Genomic DNA, 16473 nt, shown 5'->3' with positions numbered 1-16473 from the left:
GATGCAGACCCTTTAATGAACGGACCCAGGCCATTCACAGCCACTCGTTTGAAAAGCATGTCAGCAAGTCTTCAGAAGCTGAAGCTGGACCTTTAAAATCAGGGGGATTATGTTGTCAGTTGCCTTTAGATCAACAGTAGAAGGTGAAATGAGTGGAAATTGGACTTCTTTGGGGGCTACTTAGTGAGGTTTCATTAAAATCAATCCACAGGCCTCCCTGAACCAAGGGCACGTTTAGTTTTCTTTGGTTAGGCTCTCTCTACCAAGAAAAACTAAGAAGTCAGCATGGCTTCGTTCAGCTCTGTCCATGCTTGGCAATAGGCTGAGATGCCTTTATCTAAAAAGAACAGGTGGATTGTTACAAACGCTCACAGAAGTTTACAAGTTACCACAAAGCAGCTAGTTTAAGGTGACATAACTTTTATTCTAGGCATTGGAGAGCAGAAGTTCAAAATTCTCACTGGCAGGTTTGCGCTCCCCAGAAGGCTCCGAGGAAGAGTCCATTCTCTGTCTCCCCCAGCTTCTGGGGGAGAAGCTGGGGGTTGTGCACATTCCTTAACTCACATCTATCTCTACCATTCTGGCTGCCTCTTCCCTTCTGCCAAGTCTCCCTTTGCTTCACTCTTACAAGCAAGTCCTTATGAGGACATTTGTCACTGGACGTGGGGCTCCCACAGACAATCCAAGATGAACACTTCCTTTAGAATTCTTACAACCCCAACTTTGCCACAGAAGGCAATACTCACTTTTTCATCATATAAGGTAATAGTCACAGGACCCAGGATTCGGATTTGGGAAATCTTTTAGGGATTCACAGTCAGCCCATTGGGTATCATATAACTGAAAATGTTACAATATTGCCCGATTTGCAGAGCCCAATCACCCATATCCCCTAAATTCTTCCAATAACCCTGAGAGTAGAACTCGCTTCCTTCCAATAACCCTGAGAAACAGTAGAACTGTAGAGCCATTCTGTCCCTTCATTCACTCTGCTAGCATTCCTTGAGCGTCTACTTGAAGAAGAATACAAAAGCACCATTCCTGTCCTTATCAGCCACCCTAAAAATGTTATCCACAAACATGTGGTGCCTTTAAAATAACTTTGAGACCACTGGACACTGAATATGACATGGCTAGTAAAAGCCAGCTGAGAAAGTAACTGTTTCATTGGGAAAATCCATGCAAGTCTCAGCTGGGCATCCCAGTTTGGCTTTACCTCATGAACTTCCTGTTCCCTTCCCATTCTCCCTTCCCATGGCTTAGTGCCTCCTCCTGGGCCTGGCTGCTGTGGAACTTACTGCCCAGATAAGGGAGCAAACGAACCCCAGGCTTCAGTCTCATGCTCTCAACAACACCAGCCCTGCATACTCTGCCAAGGCCAATCCCAGGGCAGAACAGAACTAGAAGGCAAGGGGAAATGGCCCCCAACCACATAGTTTTGCTCACTAGCACAGTCTAGCCTGCTATCTCACTGAACATGACAATGAATGTCATAGCTTCAAAATCTAGTCTGTGTTAGGAACACAAGCTTTGTTGATACTCTTTTTTTTTTTAAGTATATGGTTAAGTGTAAAGACCTACGAAGAAATTTTGAAAATAAAGTAAAACTGAGTGATACCTAATCTTTAAACCTCTCCAGAAAAGGACACTTAATGTGCCATTATTCTTACACTGAACACCTTCTACCTGAAGGGAGAGTTACTAGCTTTCTAAGTGTTCTCCAAAATGAGCCATAAAGTATTAGAGCTGGATGTTATCTTAGCCATCACATGGTTAAATGTCCTCAACTTATAATGGAGAAATGAACACAAAGAGTTAACCCTTTGCCAAGGCACCCAGTGAAACCAGATGTAAAGCCAATCACAAGGTTCAAGTTCCCAAGAAACTGTGTAACTGCAGTCTCTTCTTGGGAGACAGAACAACCAGAAAAATCATGGCCCAGTGCTCATCATGCCCTAAAGAACACCTGTCCTCTATGGCGACAGACAAAATGAGTAACTTGTAAACCACTAGCAACTACTATTGTACTTTATAATGAAAATGTCACTAAAATCACCATAGCAACCCCGAAATCAAAGTGATACCGATTCCGATCTAAAATGCGCTACCATAAGAGTGTTTACATTTTTTAACAAGAACTTTTAAAAACTGCATTAGACTCTGGAAGCATTTGCTTTATATATACAAAAGTAGTAAGTTTAATATATAAAGTTAAATCTTTCCTGTAATACAGGTACAAGCATTCTGAAATTCATATATCATTTGCATCATCTCACCTCCCTGATATTGTATGTATGTTTCATTACATAGTGAGAGAAAACAGCACTTTATGTGTGTGAGCCAAGTGCTCTGCAGGGTCACAGATATTTTCAAATGCATCACCCTGCTCAATCATCATAACAACTTATGGGATATTTGTCTGTAGTTTATAAACAAAGCAAGTAAGGCTCAAACCAATATCATAGAAACCAATAGTATGGAAAATGGGCTCTCAGGAAAATGTTTTTGTTTTAATGCTTTTCACCATTTTATTCCAAAGCAAACAGATGAAGTCTGGCGTGAAATGAGGTGGATCATGGATGCTCTACAGTATGCAAGATACAAGCAACCCGTCTCTGGCTTGTCCATCACTAAGCTGATAGACCCCTCCCATGAGCAGAATCTAAAGAAGATCAGCTCTACATCATCACATATTGACTGTCTTCCATCAACATCCCCCTCCCCAGAGATGCACAGAAGAAAGGCAGTGAGCGGTAAGATCTAAAGTTCTTTGGCTTGGCCACCAGACTCTTGGACCTGTCTTCACTGATGGTGTTCTTTGTGTGGATGCATTGGTTATAGCAAGTGGTAGAAACACTGTTGAGGGGTGAGGATGAGAAAGCATAAAAGAAACAAAAGCAGAACCGTGGAAGGATTGGAGACCAGGGCAATCACATGAGATCACTTTACTTGGGGGTAGCTAAGATTAGACCAGTGTGCTAGTCCACATGCCCAAGATATGGAAGGACACAGAGCAAGAACGGAAGTCCAGAAATTTCTAATGGGAACTGCCGCAGTGCCAGGTAAGTACATCAGCCCCGCCTCTAGTTCCATCTGAGGTAAGAGTTGAGGGTATGCCTCCCACCCACATCATATTCTCAGGTGAAAGTGAGGAAGAGAGAAACTGTGGATAAACTAGCTAGACTCCTGAAACTGAAGGAAGCCAAATAAGTTCATCATGGTCATGGGCATGACGGTCTAAGAAACAAGGTAAAAGAAATGCCTCGCAATGCACCTTGGGAATTCAGAATGAGATTATGTGGCAAATACTAGTGGCGTAAACATGACTGGAATAACACAAATTTCTACAAAACATCTTTGTGCTTACAGGCAGCAAAAAAGGCTATATAGGCAATACTATATAATACTCCTCCCTGGAGCAGGTTAAGTCTAATGCCATTTTTCTAGTCAATAAAAGTAACAGCCTTTCTTAAGAAAGTAACTTTCTTAATTCTGCATCTTGAAACCACTTCAATATTATGATCTCCATAATAATATTTTTAGTGAACAGTTCTGGTGTATAGGCTTGTCCCATAGGGGGCAGCATGGTGCAGCAGAAAGAGCATGGGCTTAGAAATCAAAGCCCTGTATTCAAATTCCAATTTTGTTTTGCCAGCTGCATGTCCTTGAACAGATTCTTACATCTCCATATATGTAAAATTTGGATAGTAATGCCTACACCTTACAGAATCATTTGTAAGTGAAACAAACTATCATACATGAAGTGTAATAGGAAATATAAACACATTTAATGTTATCATCTTAACATAAAATCATTATTAGGAATAAGTGCCTTTTCTATAAGCAAGTCTGCATGTGCTCCCATTTTTAAAATCTCAGTCTCTAAAAGTCAAAACTTGGCAAGTGGAAAAACTTGGGAAACAGCTAACTTTTATTACCAAAGGTGTGTATGATTTACCAACAATTCAACAAAACAATTACTTCAATAGACTCTGGGGTGTGTTTGGGGGGGTATTTGTTTGTTTGCTTGATTGTTTGATTTTTACTAATTTGCACTGACCTTGGGGGTACAAATCAATTGGCATTTCTGCCAGGAACTGGTCTAATGGGAGATTTAGAGACACTGATGAAAAAGAGCACTGTCACTGCCTATGGGTAGCAAGGGAGATTGGTGGCATTAACCCATAAGACCAAAGCTGGAGGTGACAGAAGCAAGTACTGAGGAAGCAGAAGATGAGTGGGAGAAGAAAGAGCTTTGTGTGCAAAAGAAACAGATTGTTCTGTGCTGCATGTCAGGTAACTGCAGCCAGTCTGAGTGATGGTCAGGATTCCAACTGTTCATTCTTTCTGCCCATTAAAAAAATGCACACTGGTTGCCTGCTGTATGGCAGACACTGTTTTGAGTAGCCAGAAGATAATGAAAAGGTAATGTATCTACTTCTATGGAACTCAGTCTAGAAGGAATGGCAAGGAAAATATAGATTAAAAAAATGAATAGTAGACCATTAAACTACAGTGTTCAACACAAAACAGGAACTGTGATGAAGGCAGAGAGGGAAGTGTTGGATTCTAGGATGAACGCCAGAGACCCACTCGAGAAGGTGACAACCTAACCCACCACAGGACAAGACACAAATCTCGAGTTAGAGTTTTCTAAACAGCAAAATAGCAGAAGATCTTAGGGTAGGTTGGAAGGAAGGCCAAGTGCCTGGGCCAGAGTGAGTGAAAGGGGAGGTAGTAAGAGGCAGGGAGCCATATCAGGCAGGGCTCTGTAGGTCCTGTTATCACGTTTGGATTTTCTCCTACTTGTGACAGAAGGCCACCAGAAACCATAAGCAAGGACTGATAGGATCTGAGTTAGCCTTAAAATTATATCTTACTATTGTATGGAGAAAATGTACAGGGGAAATATGAGAAGCAGGAAGATTGGGAAGCTAATAAAAAGAGAAGAAACTAAATTTTCTGGATTGGATGCTGCAGGGCTTCATGATGCTATTAACAAAGGAAAGAAAAGAGAGAGGGGGGGAAAAGCTTGAATAGTTGGACATATGAAAAATATGAATTGCTTTGAATATTTCCAAAAATAAACATTCAGGAAGAAACACACTGTAAAGATGTACAGTGTCTGCCACTCGGAAAAATAGCTGAGCTAATAATACTATAGATTTAAGATACTGTTGACGTTTGGATCATGTCTGAAACTACAAAAATGCCTGAGAGCCCCTAGAGAGTATATGTAAAACAGAAAAAGAAACACATGGAAGGGACCCCATGATATAGATCAACAAGACATCTTAGATTAAGAAGGAACAACCAGAGACAGAACGAGAGCAGAGAACCATGTCATAAAAATGAAAGCATATCAAATGATGGCGAAAAGTTAAATAAAACAACTATACATTTTCTGTTGATTTGCCTTTTTTCAGCAAGAAGGTCATAAATAACCTTGATGAGAGCATTTGTGAAGGAAAAGAGAGAGACGCTGAACATCAGTAGTTTGGGGAAAGCGGGAGGTGACAAGTAGGACCAGTAGGACACACTCTAAAGTCTTGGCCATGAAAGAGAAGACTGAAAGAAAGGCAGCAAGTAACTAGAGAAGTGTAAGGTTGAAAGCCATTTTTAAGGCAGGAAAGACATGCTCTCCAGCCTTCCACTGTTTATATAATCCTGCAAACAGCTTTTCCATTCTATTTCCACCTTCACAGCTCATCTGCTCTCTCTGTTCACAAAGTTTCCCAGTGTTTAATCTTCTCTTAAGCCACAGGGTCCCAAGTGGGCTCCTCCTAGACAGTATGAGGGTGGCCTCCTCTATGCCCTAGAAATGCCAGACTCTCACGTTGGCCTAAGGATGGATTACACACACTCCCTGCTGGGAGGATCTGCCCAGTTGCATTCGGATTTTATTATTAACTTAAAATGTGAGTGATCATCATTCTGTTTCTTAAAATACAATCCTCTCTTGGGTCCATTTATTTCTCTGAAGCCAAAATTCCTTAGGCTGTGAAACACAAAGATGTGGAAGGCAGCAAACGACAAATAGAAACTATTGACAGGAACACACTGTTGAGGACGAGGAAGAAACAGCATCCTGTCTGCTCACAAAGGCAGAAGCACTTGAGTGCAAGGGAAGCTGTCCCTGTATACTCTCCATAAGTGTAACCACTTTGAATTGTTTGGAAACCACTTGTGAATGGGGAAAAATCCAATTTAGACAAACACCCCCCCCCCAGTCTACTGGGTTACTCACAGAACTGAGTTTGCAGCACAATTCCTTTCTATGTGGGTAGAGCTTACTCAACTTCTAAGGCGCCTGCTGGAAATATGAAGCCTATCACAAATTTTACCCCTGGTGCCAGCCCAAGATTCTGTCCTAGAGTTGTTGAGTATGTTGAATGTATTTGTGCAAATCTGTTTAGCATGAGAAGAGGGAGTAGAACTCTAACTTCCTGATTCTGTGCGGTTTTCAAAACAGAAAGAATTCATCTGAGTCAATTAAAATTAAGCATCTCCCAAGGACCCAAGGGGACAAGCTGGCTCCAAGAAAAGGCAGCCCAAGGCAGGGGGAAGGAAGAGTTGGTCCATCGAATGGGCATTTTTCTCCCCCTCCTTTTCTGTGGGCACAGTGTCACAGGAAGCAACACCCCCCACAGGACACTGATGTTTCTCCTGGTGACACATGGGTGAGGCAACAGAGGGAAGGCCAAGTGTTGTTTACTTCAGATGTGTTTGAAGATCATATCAATCTTGCAAATGTAAAACTTCCTGATAGCTTTTCCCCAGAAGAGGTCAGGAACAATTCAGCGTCAACCAAATGGTTCAGAAATTCAACAGGAATCTTAAGGTACTATTTCTCTTGGGAAATCAAAAAATGAACAAAACTGCCTAAGGCTTGATGAGTCAATGCATTTTTAATTATAGATATAGATTTTAGGGAAATATCTAATGTTCCTTTATTTCTGTCATGCCATTAACACCACTATCTCCCACCTTTAAGAAAAAAAGCAGTAACTTTATTCAACTATTCTTTCCAGAAATGTCATCTCCCCACAGCAACTCTACTGTGATGTTGTTGGCCTGACCCAGAGACCAGGACTTGCAAAACCCATCACAATGGCAAGAAAACCAAGCTTCCTAAGCCAGCACTAATAGTATGGGCAGACTTTCATCCAGTACCTTGCAGGTCAAGCAGAGAGGAAGCTCAGCTTTTACCAAGGCTGACCTGCCCAATGCCCTCCAAGGGAAAATGGGGAGCACCACCAGCTTTGCTAATATAAGCTGGACAAAGTGCCTACCATGATTAATTGAGCATATGGCCTGGGTCTAGGGAGGGAAACTGAACTCTGCACTCTTTTCCAAGAAGGGAGGAAGCAGCAATAGTCTGAGTCCTTGGAAACTCTCCTGGGTACCCTGGATGCATCCTGGAGACTCTCCCAGCCTGTTCTGGGAGGGCTACACCACTCCAAGCAAGAAGTTCCACTAAGTCTTCTAATAAATAACCCAACTGTCATGCAAGTCAAATATTAAGATCCAGTTCTACTAGAATAGCATTTCCTAAGGGCATGTTCGTGAACCAACAGGATACTTAACACTCCATTCTCTGGCTCTTTTACACCTCCCTCCTGGGTTACTACAGTTATAACTAACCCTTCTCTTGATTTACCTCTTATCTCCTGTGCTCTAGGAGCCACACAGTAAGTTATATCATTTACTAAGTCACTATTTACTAGAGTTAGGAAATACAGTACTGAACACCATGCAAGAAAGCACTGTTCTCCTACTCATCAAAAGAATTCTCATAGCCAAGTCTTGAAGTATATTTGACTACTCATCTACAATTTTATTTAGTCATCTTCATACCTAAATAATACTAATACTTTCTGTCTACTTGGCACTTTGGGTATATTTACATATCTTTTAAATCTACCTAATACCTGTGGAAGATAAGCAGTCTAACAACCTCCATGCTACAGACAAGGTCCAAATCAGCCAAGTAATTTGCTCAAAATTGCATACACAGTAAGAAACGAAGCAAGTCTTCAGCCAAGGTTTGTCTCATTTTTATCAGTTGTTCTTTCTGCCACATGTGGATGGACTCTTGGTTCAAATATCACCAAAGACAGAGAAATGGAATGAATGGTTATCTTCATGAAGTCTTATGGCAGACCAGATAAATTCGGTCTTTCCAGGATGCTTTAGAAGATGCTGTTTTTCAGAGACAACCAATATCACTACTCTTTGTACCCCCTGATTTCATTATGCATCCTAGTGGCACTCCAACTCAATGTACTTCCCACACAAGAGGCTCATGTAAGGATAACTTAGACACAATCTTCTGCAGTGATTCTCAACCTCCCTAATGCTGTGACCCTTTAATACAGTTCCTCATGGTGTGGTGACCCCAACCATAAATTTATTTCATTGCTGTTACTTCATAACTGTAATTTCACTACTGTGATGAATTGTAATGCGAATATCTCATATGAGGGGCATCTGGCAGATGGTGCAACCCACAGGTTGAGAACCACTGGTCTCGTGTTCCACCCGATGCCCGTGTTCAGATTCAATGACACGAGAAATATAGGAGACTCCACATATCCTTCTGCTTACCTTGTTCCTTAGGCCATTCCTTTACCGACTGACATAAACATTTTACTAAACAGAGATAAGTAAGACAGGTTGCATGCTGTCTTTATGGTCCAAAGAATTGAGAGAAATATGAGTGGATTGTTTACAATAAAACTTGGTAAGGGTAGTAACATAGATATAAATAAAATAGCCCAAAAGCTAAGAGAGCTTAGCAATTAGTGCCACCTGAGGATGCTGGGATGGGCCCTCTCTGGAGACTAGGCTTACCACTGACCATGATATCAGCTCCTCTTAAGTGCATTCTCTACTTCTGTTTGCATACTGAAAGATCAAATACAAACCAGGAGGCTGGAGAGGTGGTTCAGTAGCACTTGGTGCTCTGTCAGACAACCAGAATTCAGTTCCCAGAACCCACATGAGTTAGCTCACAGCAACCTAAACCTTCAGCTCCAGAGACCCAATGCCTTCTTCCAGCCTCATCTGGCACCTACAGGCACCCACACATATTCATACATATACATATAAAAAGAAACAAATCTTTTTAAGTACAAATTGCTTTTGCCAAGTACTTGACTTACTACCTAGCAATAGAAAGACATTGTCAAGTTTCTTGGGGAACATTTCTTGTTACAGTCATTTTATATTAACTGTTTCTGGTGGATTAAATCATGACACCAACACCCTAAAAAATTATATATCCATGTGTTAACCTTTGTGTCCTGGTAGTGTGGCCATATTCAGAAAAAAAAAAGATCTTAGATAGCTATAACTAGTTAGATAGATATAACTAGTTAGATAGATAGATATAACTAGTTAGATATAACTAGTTAGATATAGATAGATAGATAGATAGATAGATAGATAGATAGATAGATAGATAGATATAACTAGTATATCTATAGATAGATAGATAGATATAACTAGTTAGATATAACTAACAATCTTGAGATGAGATCATTCTGGATTATCTGGTCCCTTAACCCAATAACAAGAATCCTCATAAGAAACAGAAGACATAAACACTGAAGAAAGGCTATGAGACAATAAAAGCATAAAGAATGTTACCAGAAATTGGTAACCCATTCTTTTTCCCCTTTAAGATCTGCCAGAGGGAAAGTGGTCCTGCTAACACCCTGAGTTTGAACTTGGGCTTCCAGAGCTATGAGAGAAACATCTTTATTCTCTAAAGCCATCCAGTGCTGCAACTGCCATAGCAGCATCAGGAAAACTAATGCAAGGCTGCTGCACAGCAGCAATGCCAAGATTCCCTTTGCCAGGAACTTAACTATAATTCTGGGCCAGTCACTTAGATGCCCCTGATATCAGAACACCTCCAAAGAAAACCGGTGGAAATTCTTAAATGGATAGCAGCAGTCTCTAGGGAAGCATGAATCTGTGTTTGGGTACCTTTTCTGCCATTGATCAGCCATATAAATTGCAAAATTTAATAAGCTTAAGCTTCAGTATTTTCATTGGCAAAAATGAGAAAAAAAACAGGAATTAAATAAAGCTTTTAAATGGCTTGGCATTATAGATGACTCACACTAAGTACTAAGTAAATACCAGATAGTGTTATTACTATTGGGATATAAACAAACACATCAAGGCAGCTTCACTAACCATAGAGGAGGGGAGGGAAATTCAACCAACATCAATTACCAACTCTCAGAATGGATCTTATTTCAAACCCAGTTTCAGATCGTCAGTTAACTTCTCTTGCTAACTCCTAAGGCACCTATCCTAGCCATCATCAGAAAGAAGCAACAATTATGGGCTCCTGTTACTTCTGGTACCTGATTTTCCCCCATTGAAGGTCAGAGAAAGTACTGTCTAAACTGATTTTTAAAACAATGTGTCTGCGGACACAACTAAGCAGTGGCGCACTTATCTAATATGTACAAGGCCCTGCATTCAATCCCCAGCACACACACACACACACACACACACACAGAGAGAGAGAGAGAGAGAGAGAGAGAGAGAGAGAGAGACAATCTCTTTTTATTTATCCATTTTCTTTCCTAATCATTTGTCTCTGAAAACAGCATATTCTCTGTCTCTAAAAGCACCAACACCAACAGTGATTCTCCCAACCTGATCCACCCTCCTCTTTAAAATCATCAGTCTATCCAATCAGATCTTCAACAATCCCCTGTCCAGTGGTGCTTTCTTCCATACACCCACAAGTACCATCCTTCAATCCTCCTACTGCAATATGGTCCCATTTAGTCTCCTGGGTACTCTGGCCATCTCTTCAAACTCAACTTGTCCCAAATCAAATTCACTATCCTCTCTGTTGCCCATCCTAAGCTAGGGTTGCAATACAACTCTTCTGGTTTACTACTTCTGTTTTCCCAGTCACTGTGGTTCAAACTCTTCTATCAGCTTTGAGGCATCATGAATGTTCTCATTATTGTCTGGGCCACTCTTCCCTGGAACTCCCTTGGTCACCAAGATCTCATGCAGAGTCACAGATAGATGTAGAGATGGCCCTAGCCATCTAATCAAAAGAGTCTCCCTTCTAAGTCACCCTCAAACTCAAATCCAACATCATTTTGTTCTTTGTATTCTCTGGAGGTCATATTTTCTGACTTATTTATTGTGTGAGTCACACACGATTAGACGCTTAAAAGCAGTCCTTAACTGTCTGGCATAAATTCATGCTCAATAAACATCTTAGAAGGAATGGCTTTCCTGCACTTCTCCTTCCTCCATACAGCCATCGCTCCTCCTCCCTCTGTTGCCCTTTCTTATAGTCCTGCCCCCTCCCAACCCTCCCTTCAGCAACCCACAATCTGTTCTTCATCTGTTCTTCTCTATGTTCTAGCACAATTATTATGTATATGGAATTCTTTCTTTTTGTTGATGAAAAAGTATTCCATATTATGGGTGTGCCATCATTTAGCCATTCATTCATTGAAGGACATACTGGCAGTTTACAGTTCTTACCATCAATAAAGCCACCATGAATATTTGTGTTCAAACAAACCTTAATTTAAAAAACATTTTAAACTTTATAAATATGCAATTGTTGACCACTCCATTGTAACCTCCGGTCTCCTAAATTCCATTCCTGTTGCCAATACTCTAATCAAATGAACTTACTTATACTATTTTCACTTTCATCATTTGTAATCCTGTTGTCATTTACTTTAAAAGCCTTCCTTGAATCACGTTTAGAAAGTGGATAAAGAAATAAATTAATATAGAAAAAGAATAGACAATGAGAGGAGAAAAGTAAATAAAAGATGATCTATTAACTTTGTCCCAGTAAGATGTTATCTCTCTTCCCTTTAAACTCACATCTTCTTCACTACATTCCTCTAACGAAACCTATTTCTGCCACAGTCCTGTGAATGCATCCTTGCCTCATACTTCCACTAAGATAGTAAACTCCCTGGAAACAGACGTTCCTGACTTCTTAGGAATTGGAGATCCACTGTGTACCAAATACAAATGTTCCACAACCTTCAGTAGAGTTATGTTCCAATAGGTCCATCATATGTTGACAATAAAATAACTCAAACATTTAATACACCTAGCTTACTAGGAGATGTACAAGTCACCTATAATCAGGATGGGAATCAAAAGACAACACACACACACACACACACACACACACACACACACACACACACACACACACACACTACCATGGGCATGAAATAAGCAAAAAGGGGCTGGGGGCGGGGGGGGGGGGGACATTCTAGCTGAAGAGTCTCTAATACAAAAAACCCTGATACTGACTTCCTAACAAAATTAACTTTATCCTTGTACTTTTCAATATTCTTGTAATAACCATGTTAGCTTTCTACCACGAACAGACTAACTATAACATGGCAACATTGCAGTTTTATTTTGTTGATACCTGTTGTATTTTGTAATCAGTAAGCCACTCCTAAATATGGAGTCCCTTGCAGAACTCTACAAGTAAACTATTTTCCTTTTCTTAGAGCTTCTGTGGCTGTAAGTCTTCCTTTCACAGCATTCTCAACCACAAAATGATGTCTAGTTTTTCACTACCATAAATCACACTGCAGTAAACAACTTGTAAAATGCCTCCATGTGCACTTGGTGACAATTTCTCAAACAGATATCCAAAAAAGGACTTGTGGGGACAAATGATATACACATTTTTAACATACTCTGCCAAATTTAATCCCAAAGAGCTGAACCACTTTAGATTCTTCATCATTACATGAGAGTTCTTAATTTCCCACACATCAATAACACACAATATTGTCGCTCTTTTTCGTAAACCTTAAGGGAAAAAAGTCTTTGTTGAGCTCTACTTTCCTAATTACTAACTGAATTGAAAATAGCAAAATAATGTGTTAATTCGTCATTTGTATTAGTTATTCTTCTCAAGTGTTGGTCCTTACCTTCTGTTCATTTTTTTTCATTCTCTTCTGGGTTCTTTCTAGAGCCTGGGTTTTAACCTTATGTTATAATGCCATTATTCTTTTCTTACAGTCTACTAGATACTTTCCTTGTTTGTGGTGTCATTTGTTTTACAAAGAATTTATGTCAAATTTATCAACCACTTCTTTAGAGTTCTAGGGTGTGTCTTATTTAAAAAATACCTTCCCGTGAAAAATTACAAATACACTGTTTTCTAATATTTTCAGATTTTATAATTATATTTAACCATATGGAATTTATTTCTATATATGGAATGTGGTAGGACTCTACTAAAGGGACAGTCAATTGTTACAACACTAAATATAGAATGATCTCTTTTACTCTCTAATTTGAAATATTATCTTTATCATGTTATCATAAAATTATAGCTGCTTTCAGACTTTTTATTTTCTACAGATTTATCCATTTCTATACTGATACTATAAAGTTTAAATAACCAAAGCTCTATAGTCAGTTTTATTGGTAAGCCATCCTACTCTATTGTATCTTTTTTTGATGTTAATTATTCTCATAAATCTCTTCTAGACAAATTTTCAAAACAATTTATTGAATTCTATTTTAAAATACTATGAAAACGTTTTATTAGAATTCCTTTAAATTTCCAGTGGTTTTTAAGAAATAGATTATCCAATACATAGTGCTGTAACAACTGGATATCCTTTTAGTAAAATAAATAGGAGTCCTATTTATTCCACATATAGAAATAAATACCATATGGTTAGATACAATAAACAAATCCCAGAACATTAGAAAACAATGTATTTGTGATTTTGTGTGGGAAAGACTTTTTAAACAAGGCATACACCTAGAACTCTAAAGAAATGGTTGATAAACTTGACATAAATGCTCTGTAAAATGTTTTCAAAATTAACATGTATATTATTCACCAAGTAGCTATGATGAGCTTAGTAGTATTGGGAAATCCAAAGGATTTTAGACAGTACTATTTATCAAAAATGTATGACATCTTGAGGGAAAAGATATAAACAACCATTGCATAAAATGACAAATACAGAACCAAATTTTAGCTCACTCAAGACCATTACATATACCTTGAGACTGATTTCTGCCTCACTCTTTTTTGTTTCTTCTTTTGGCTTGTTTTTATCATCATCATCATCATCATCATCATCATCATTTAATAAAGGTCCATGAACTGAATGATTATATTTATAATCAATAGGTGTTAGTCTCCCCAAGTAAGTTCCAATATCATCACTTATAGACAAGAAAACTGAAACTTAAGGAAGTAAATTTTCCAAGATCACAGAAAGAGCTACAGGCAGCTAGGATTTGAAACCAGATTTTTTATCTTCTGCCACCAGTGTCTTTTCCCTTCCCCCTTTTAAATTGCTGCTCTTTTGTCAAATATAATACTTTTCTCTGAAATAAGAATAGAGAATAAATAACATTCAGCTTTGTTTCTTGTCCTTCCTCTCTACAGGCAGATGCCAGAAAAATAATCATAAAAATGCATGTATGTTGAATGAGGAAATGTCCCCCACCACCCTACCACCCTTCCACTGTCCAGACTCAACCTTCTAGTTCTTTACTTTACCCCAGTGGTTCTCAACCTTCCTTATGCTATGACCCTTTAATACAGTTCCTCATGTTGTAGTCACCTCCCGCTAAAGCCGACCGCAATGGATTCAGAACTAGATTGACAACAGGTATTTGTTAAAGGGATAGTACTCACGCAAGGGCCAGTGACCAAACCAGAGCCGGAGTGACCTGCAGTTTTCTGCACAGCCAGGCAGGAGAGAGAAAAGAGAGCTGTGTGCTTGCCTCTCTGCTACTTAAACCCTTTCTGTCACTCTGACCACGCCCACTTGGCGGCACCTGTGGCCAGTCCCAAGCAGGCGTGGTAAGCAGTACCTCTAAACAGGATTACTCCCTACACCCCACCATCAAATTATTTTCATTGCTACTTCATAACTGTAATTTTGCTACTGTTACGAATTACAATGTAAACGCTTTGTGCTTTCTGATGGTCTTAGATGACCCCTGTGAAAGAGTGGGGAACCACTGTTTTACCCTTAAACTAATTCCACAGCCTACTATATAGTCTACAGGATCCTGTGATGAGTGAAAATGTGTGGCTCTCGGTCCACGTCTTAAGAATTTCAAAATATGACAAAAGAACTAAGCAAGGGTTTAACCTTCTTCAGCTCACAAGTCAGACCCTCACTAAGAGTCTTGTCTTCTTTCTAACATCTGTCCCTGGCTTTGCAGAATCACAGCCCTGCTCCGATGAAGAAGGCTGCTCAGAAGTCTTCCTCCCCACTGACAGTGACTATGACTCCAGTGATGCCCTGAGCCCACGAGACCTGGACCTGGTTTACCTGTCATCACATGACATCGCCCAGCAGGCCCTCAGCGGCCTGAGTGGCAGTGCCCCAGATGTCCTACAGGTGCACGACATGAAGGCCACCATGGGGCCTGGCCAGGACCCTCAAGGCCCTGTGCAGGGCCCAGACACTGACCACTCTTGTGCAGAGTTTCTCCATAGCCTGACCCTCACAGGCTTGACAGCCAAGAACCACACCAAGATGGTGCCAGGCACGCGGCCACCTCTGGGCTTCCTGGGAAAGCGGAAGCCAGGCAAGCACCAGCACTATGGTGGCTTTAGCCGCCACCACCGCTGGCTGCGCATGCACAGCGAGACGCAGTCACTGTCGCTCTCGGAAGGCGTTTACACACAGCACCAGTCTAGGGCCTGTGGCCTGGCTCAAAATCCTAGGGAAGCAGAGGGGCCCGGACGTGTGGTGGATGGGCCCCGGGGCATGCCTCTGGCCCACACGGCCAGCCTCCCAGAGGAACGGAAGAGCTGCCTCCAGGACCCAAGGCGTTCGGGGCACAGAGTCTATGTGGAATCCTACCCTGGCACACTGGTGGGCCAGGACACAAAACTGTGGACCAGTTTGAGCCCTACCCCTACAGGCCGTACCAGCCTGCCAAGCTCTACTAGTTCAGAGATGAGTCCAGATCCCACATCCCCGGTTTCAGAAATACTAAGTAGTATGCTTTAGGGTGGCCCATGCCGGCTATCTATTGTGCTCCCCACCCTACCCACCTTCCCTTGCATTTCCATAACCATATCCTGCCCCACCGTGTCCCACATCTAATTTAAAACATTTTGAAAGTTAGAAATTCGAAGGTTACATGTGCAAGGCTCTTTTTTTTCCCTCAAGTGGAGGACAGGATGGGGAGAGTCGGGGAGGCTAGAGCTGTCACTACCATTTCCTCCTCACCCTAGAAAATGTATGGTCATGATGCAAATATACAAGTCTTTCGGTGGCACCTGTGGCTGAGATAGGCCAGCTCAGGGGGAACACTTAATTCGGCAATTGTCTCCTTAATCTCAATCCTGGGCTTGGAGTTCTTTTGTGTGTTTGTGGTTAAGGAAGTTCTGTCAGTGAGAATAAGAATAGCATAGCTTTTCCTGCAAATCCAAACTTTCAGAAGAAT

The 16473-nt window shown here is 40.7% G+C and overlaps 1 protein-coding gene across 1 annotated transcript in view; it reads left to right on the top strand.

Moving 5' to 3' along the window:
* Positions 1-16034, top strand: part of Ankfn1 (ankyrin repeat and fibronectin type III domain containing 1) — a 145147-nt gene extending 129113 nt beyond the window's left edge. Inside the window, exons 17-18 of the mRNA XM_027426279.2 lie at positions 2540-2753; positions 15238-16034. Of these exons, the coding sequence (XP_027282080.1) occupies positions 2540-2753; positions 15238-16034 (1011 nt within the window). The remainder of the gene's footprint in view (positions 1-2539; positions 2754-15237) is intronic.
* The last annotated feature ends 439 nt before the right edge of the window (positions 16035-16473 follow it).

Source organism: Cricetulus griseus, chromosome 7 (assembly GCF_003668045.3).
Source record: "Cricetulus griseus strain 17A/GY chromosome 7, alternate assembly CriGri-PICRH-1.0, whole genome shotgun sequence".
Classification (NCBI taxonomy): Eukaryota; Metazoa; Chordata; class Mammalia; order Rodentia; family Cricetidae; genus Cricetulus; species Cricetulus griseus.
Note: the sequence above shows the minus strand (reverse complement) of the source record. Positions and strands in the feature narration are given on the sequence as shown.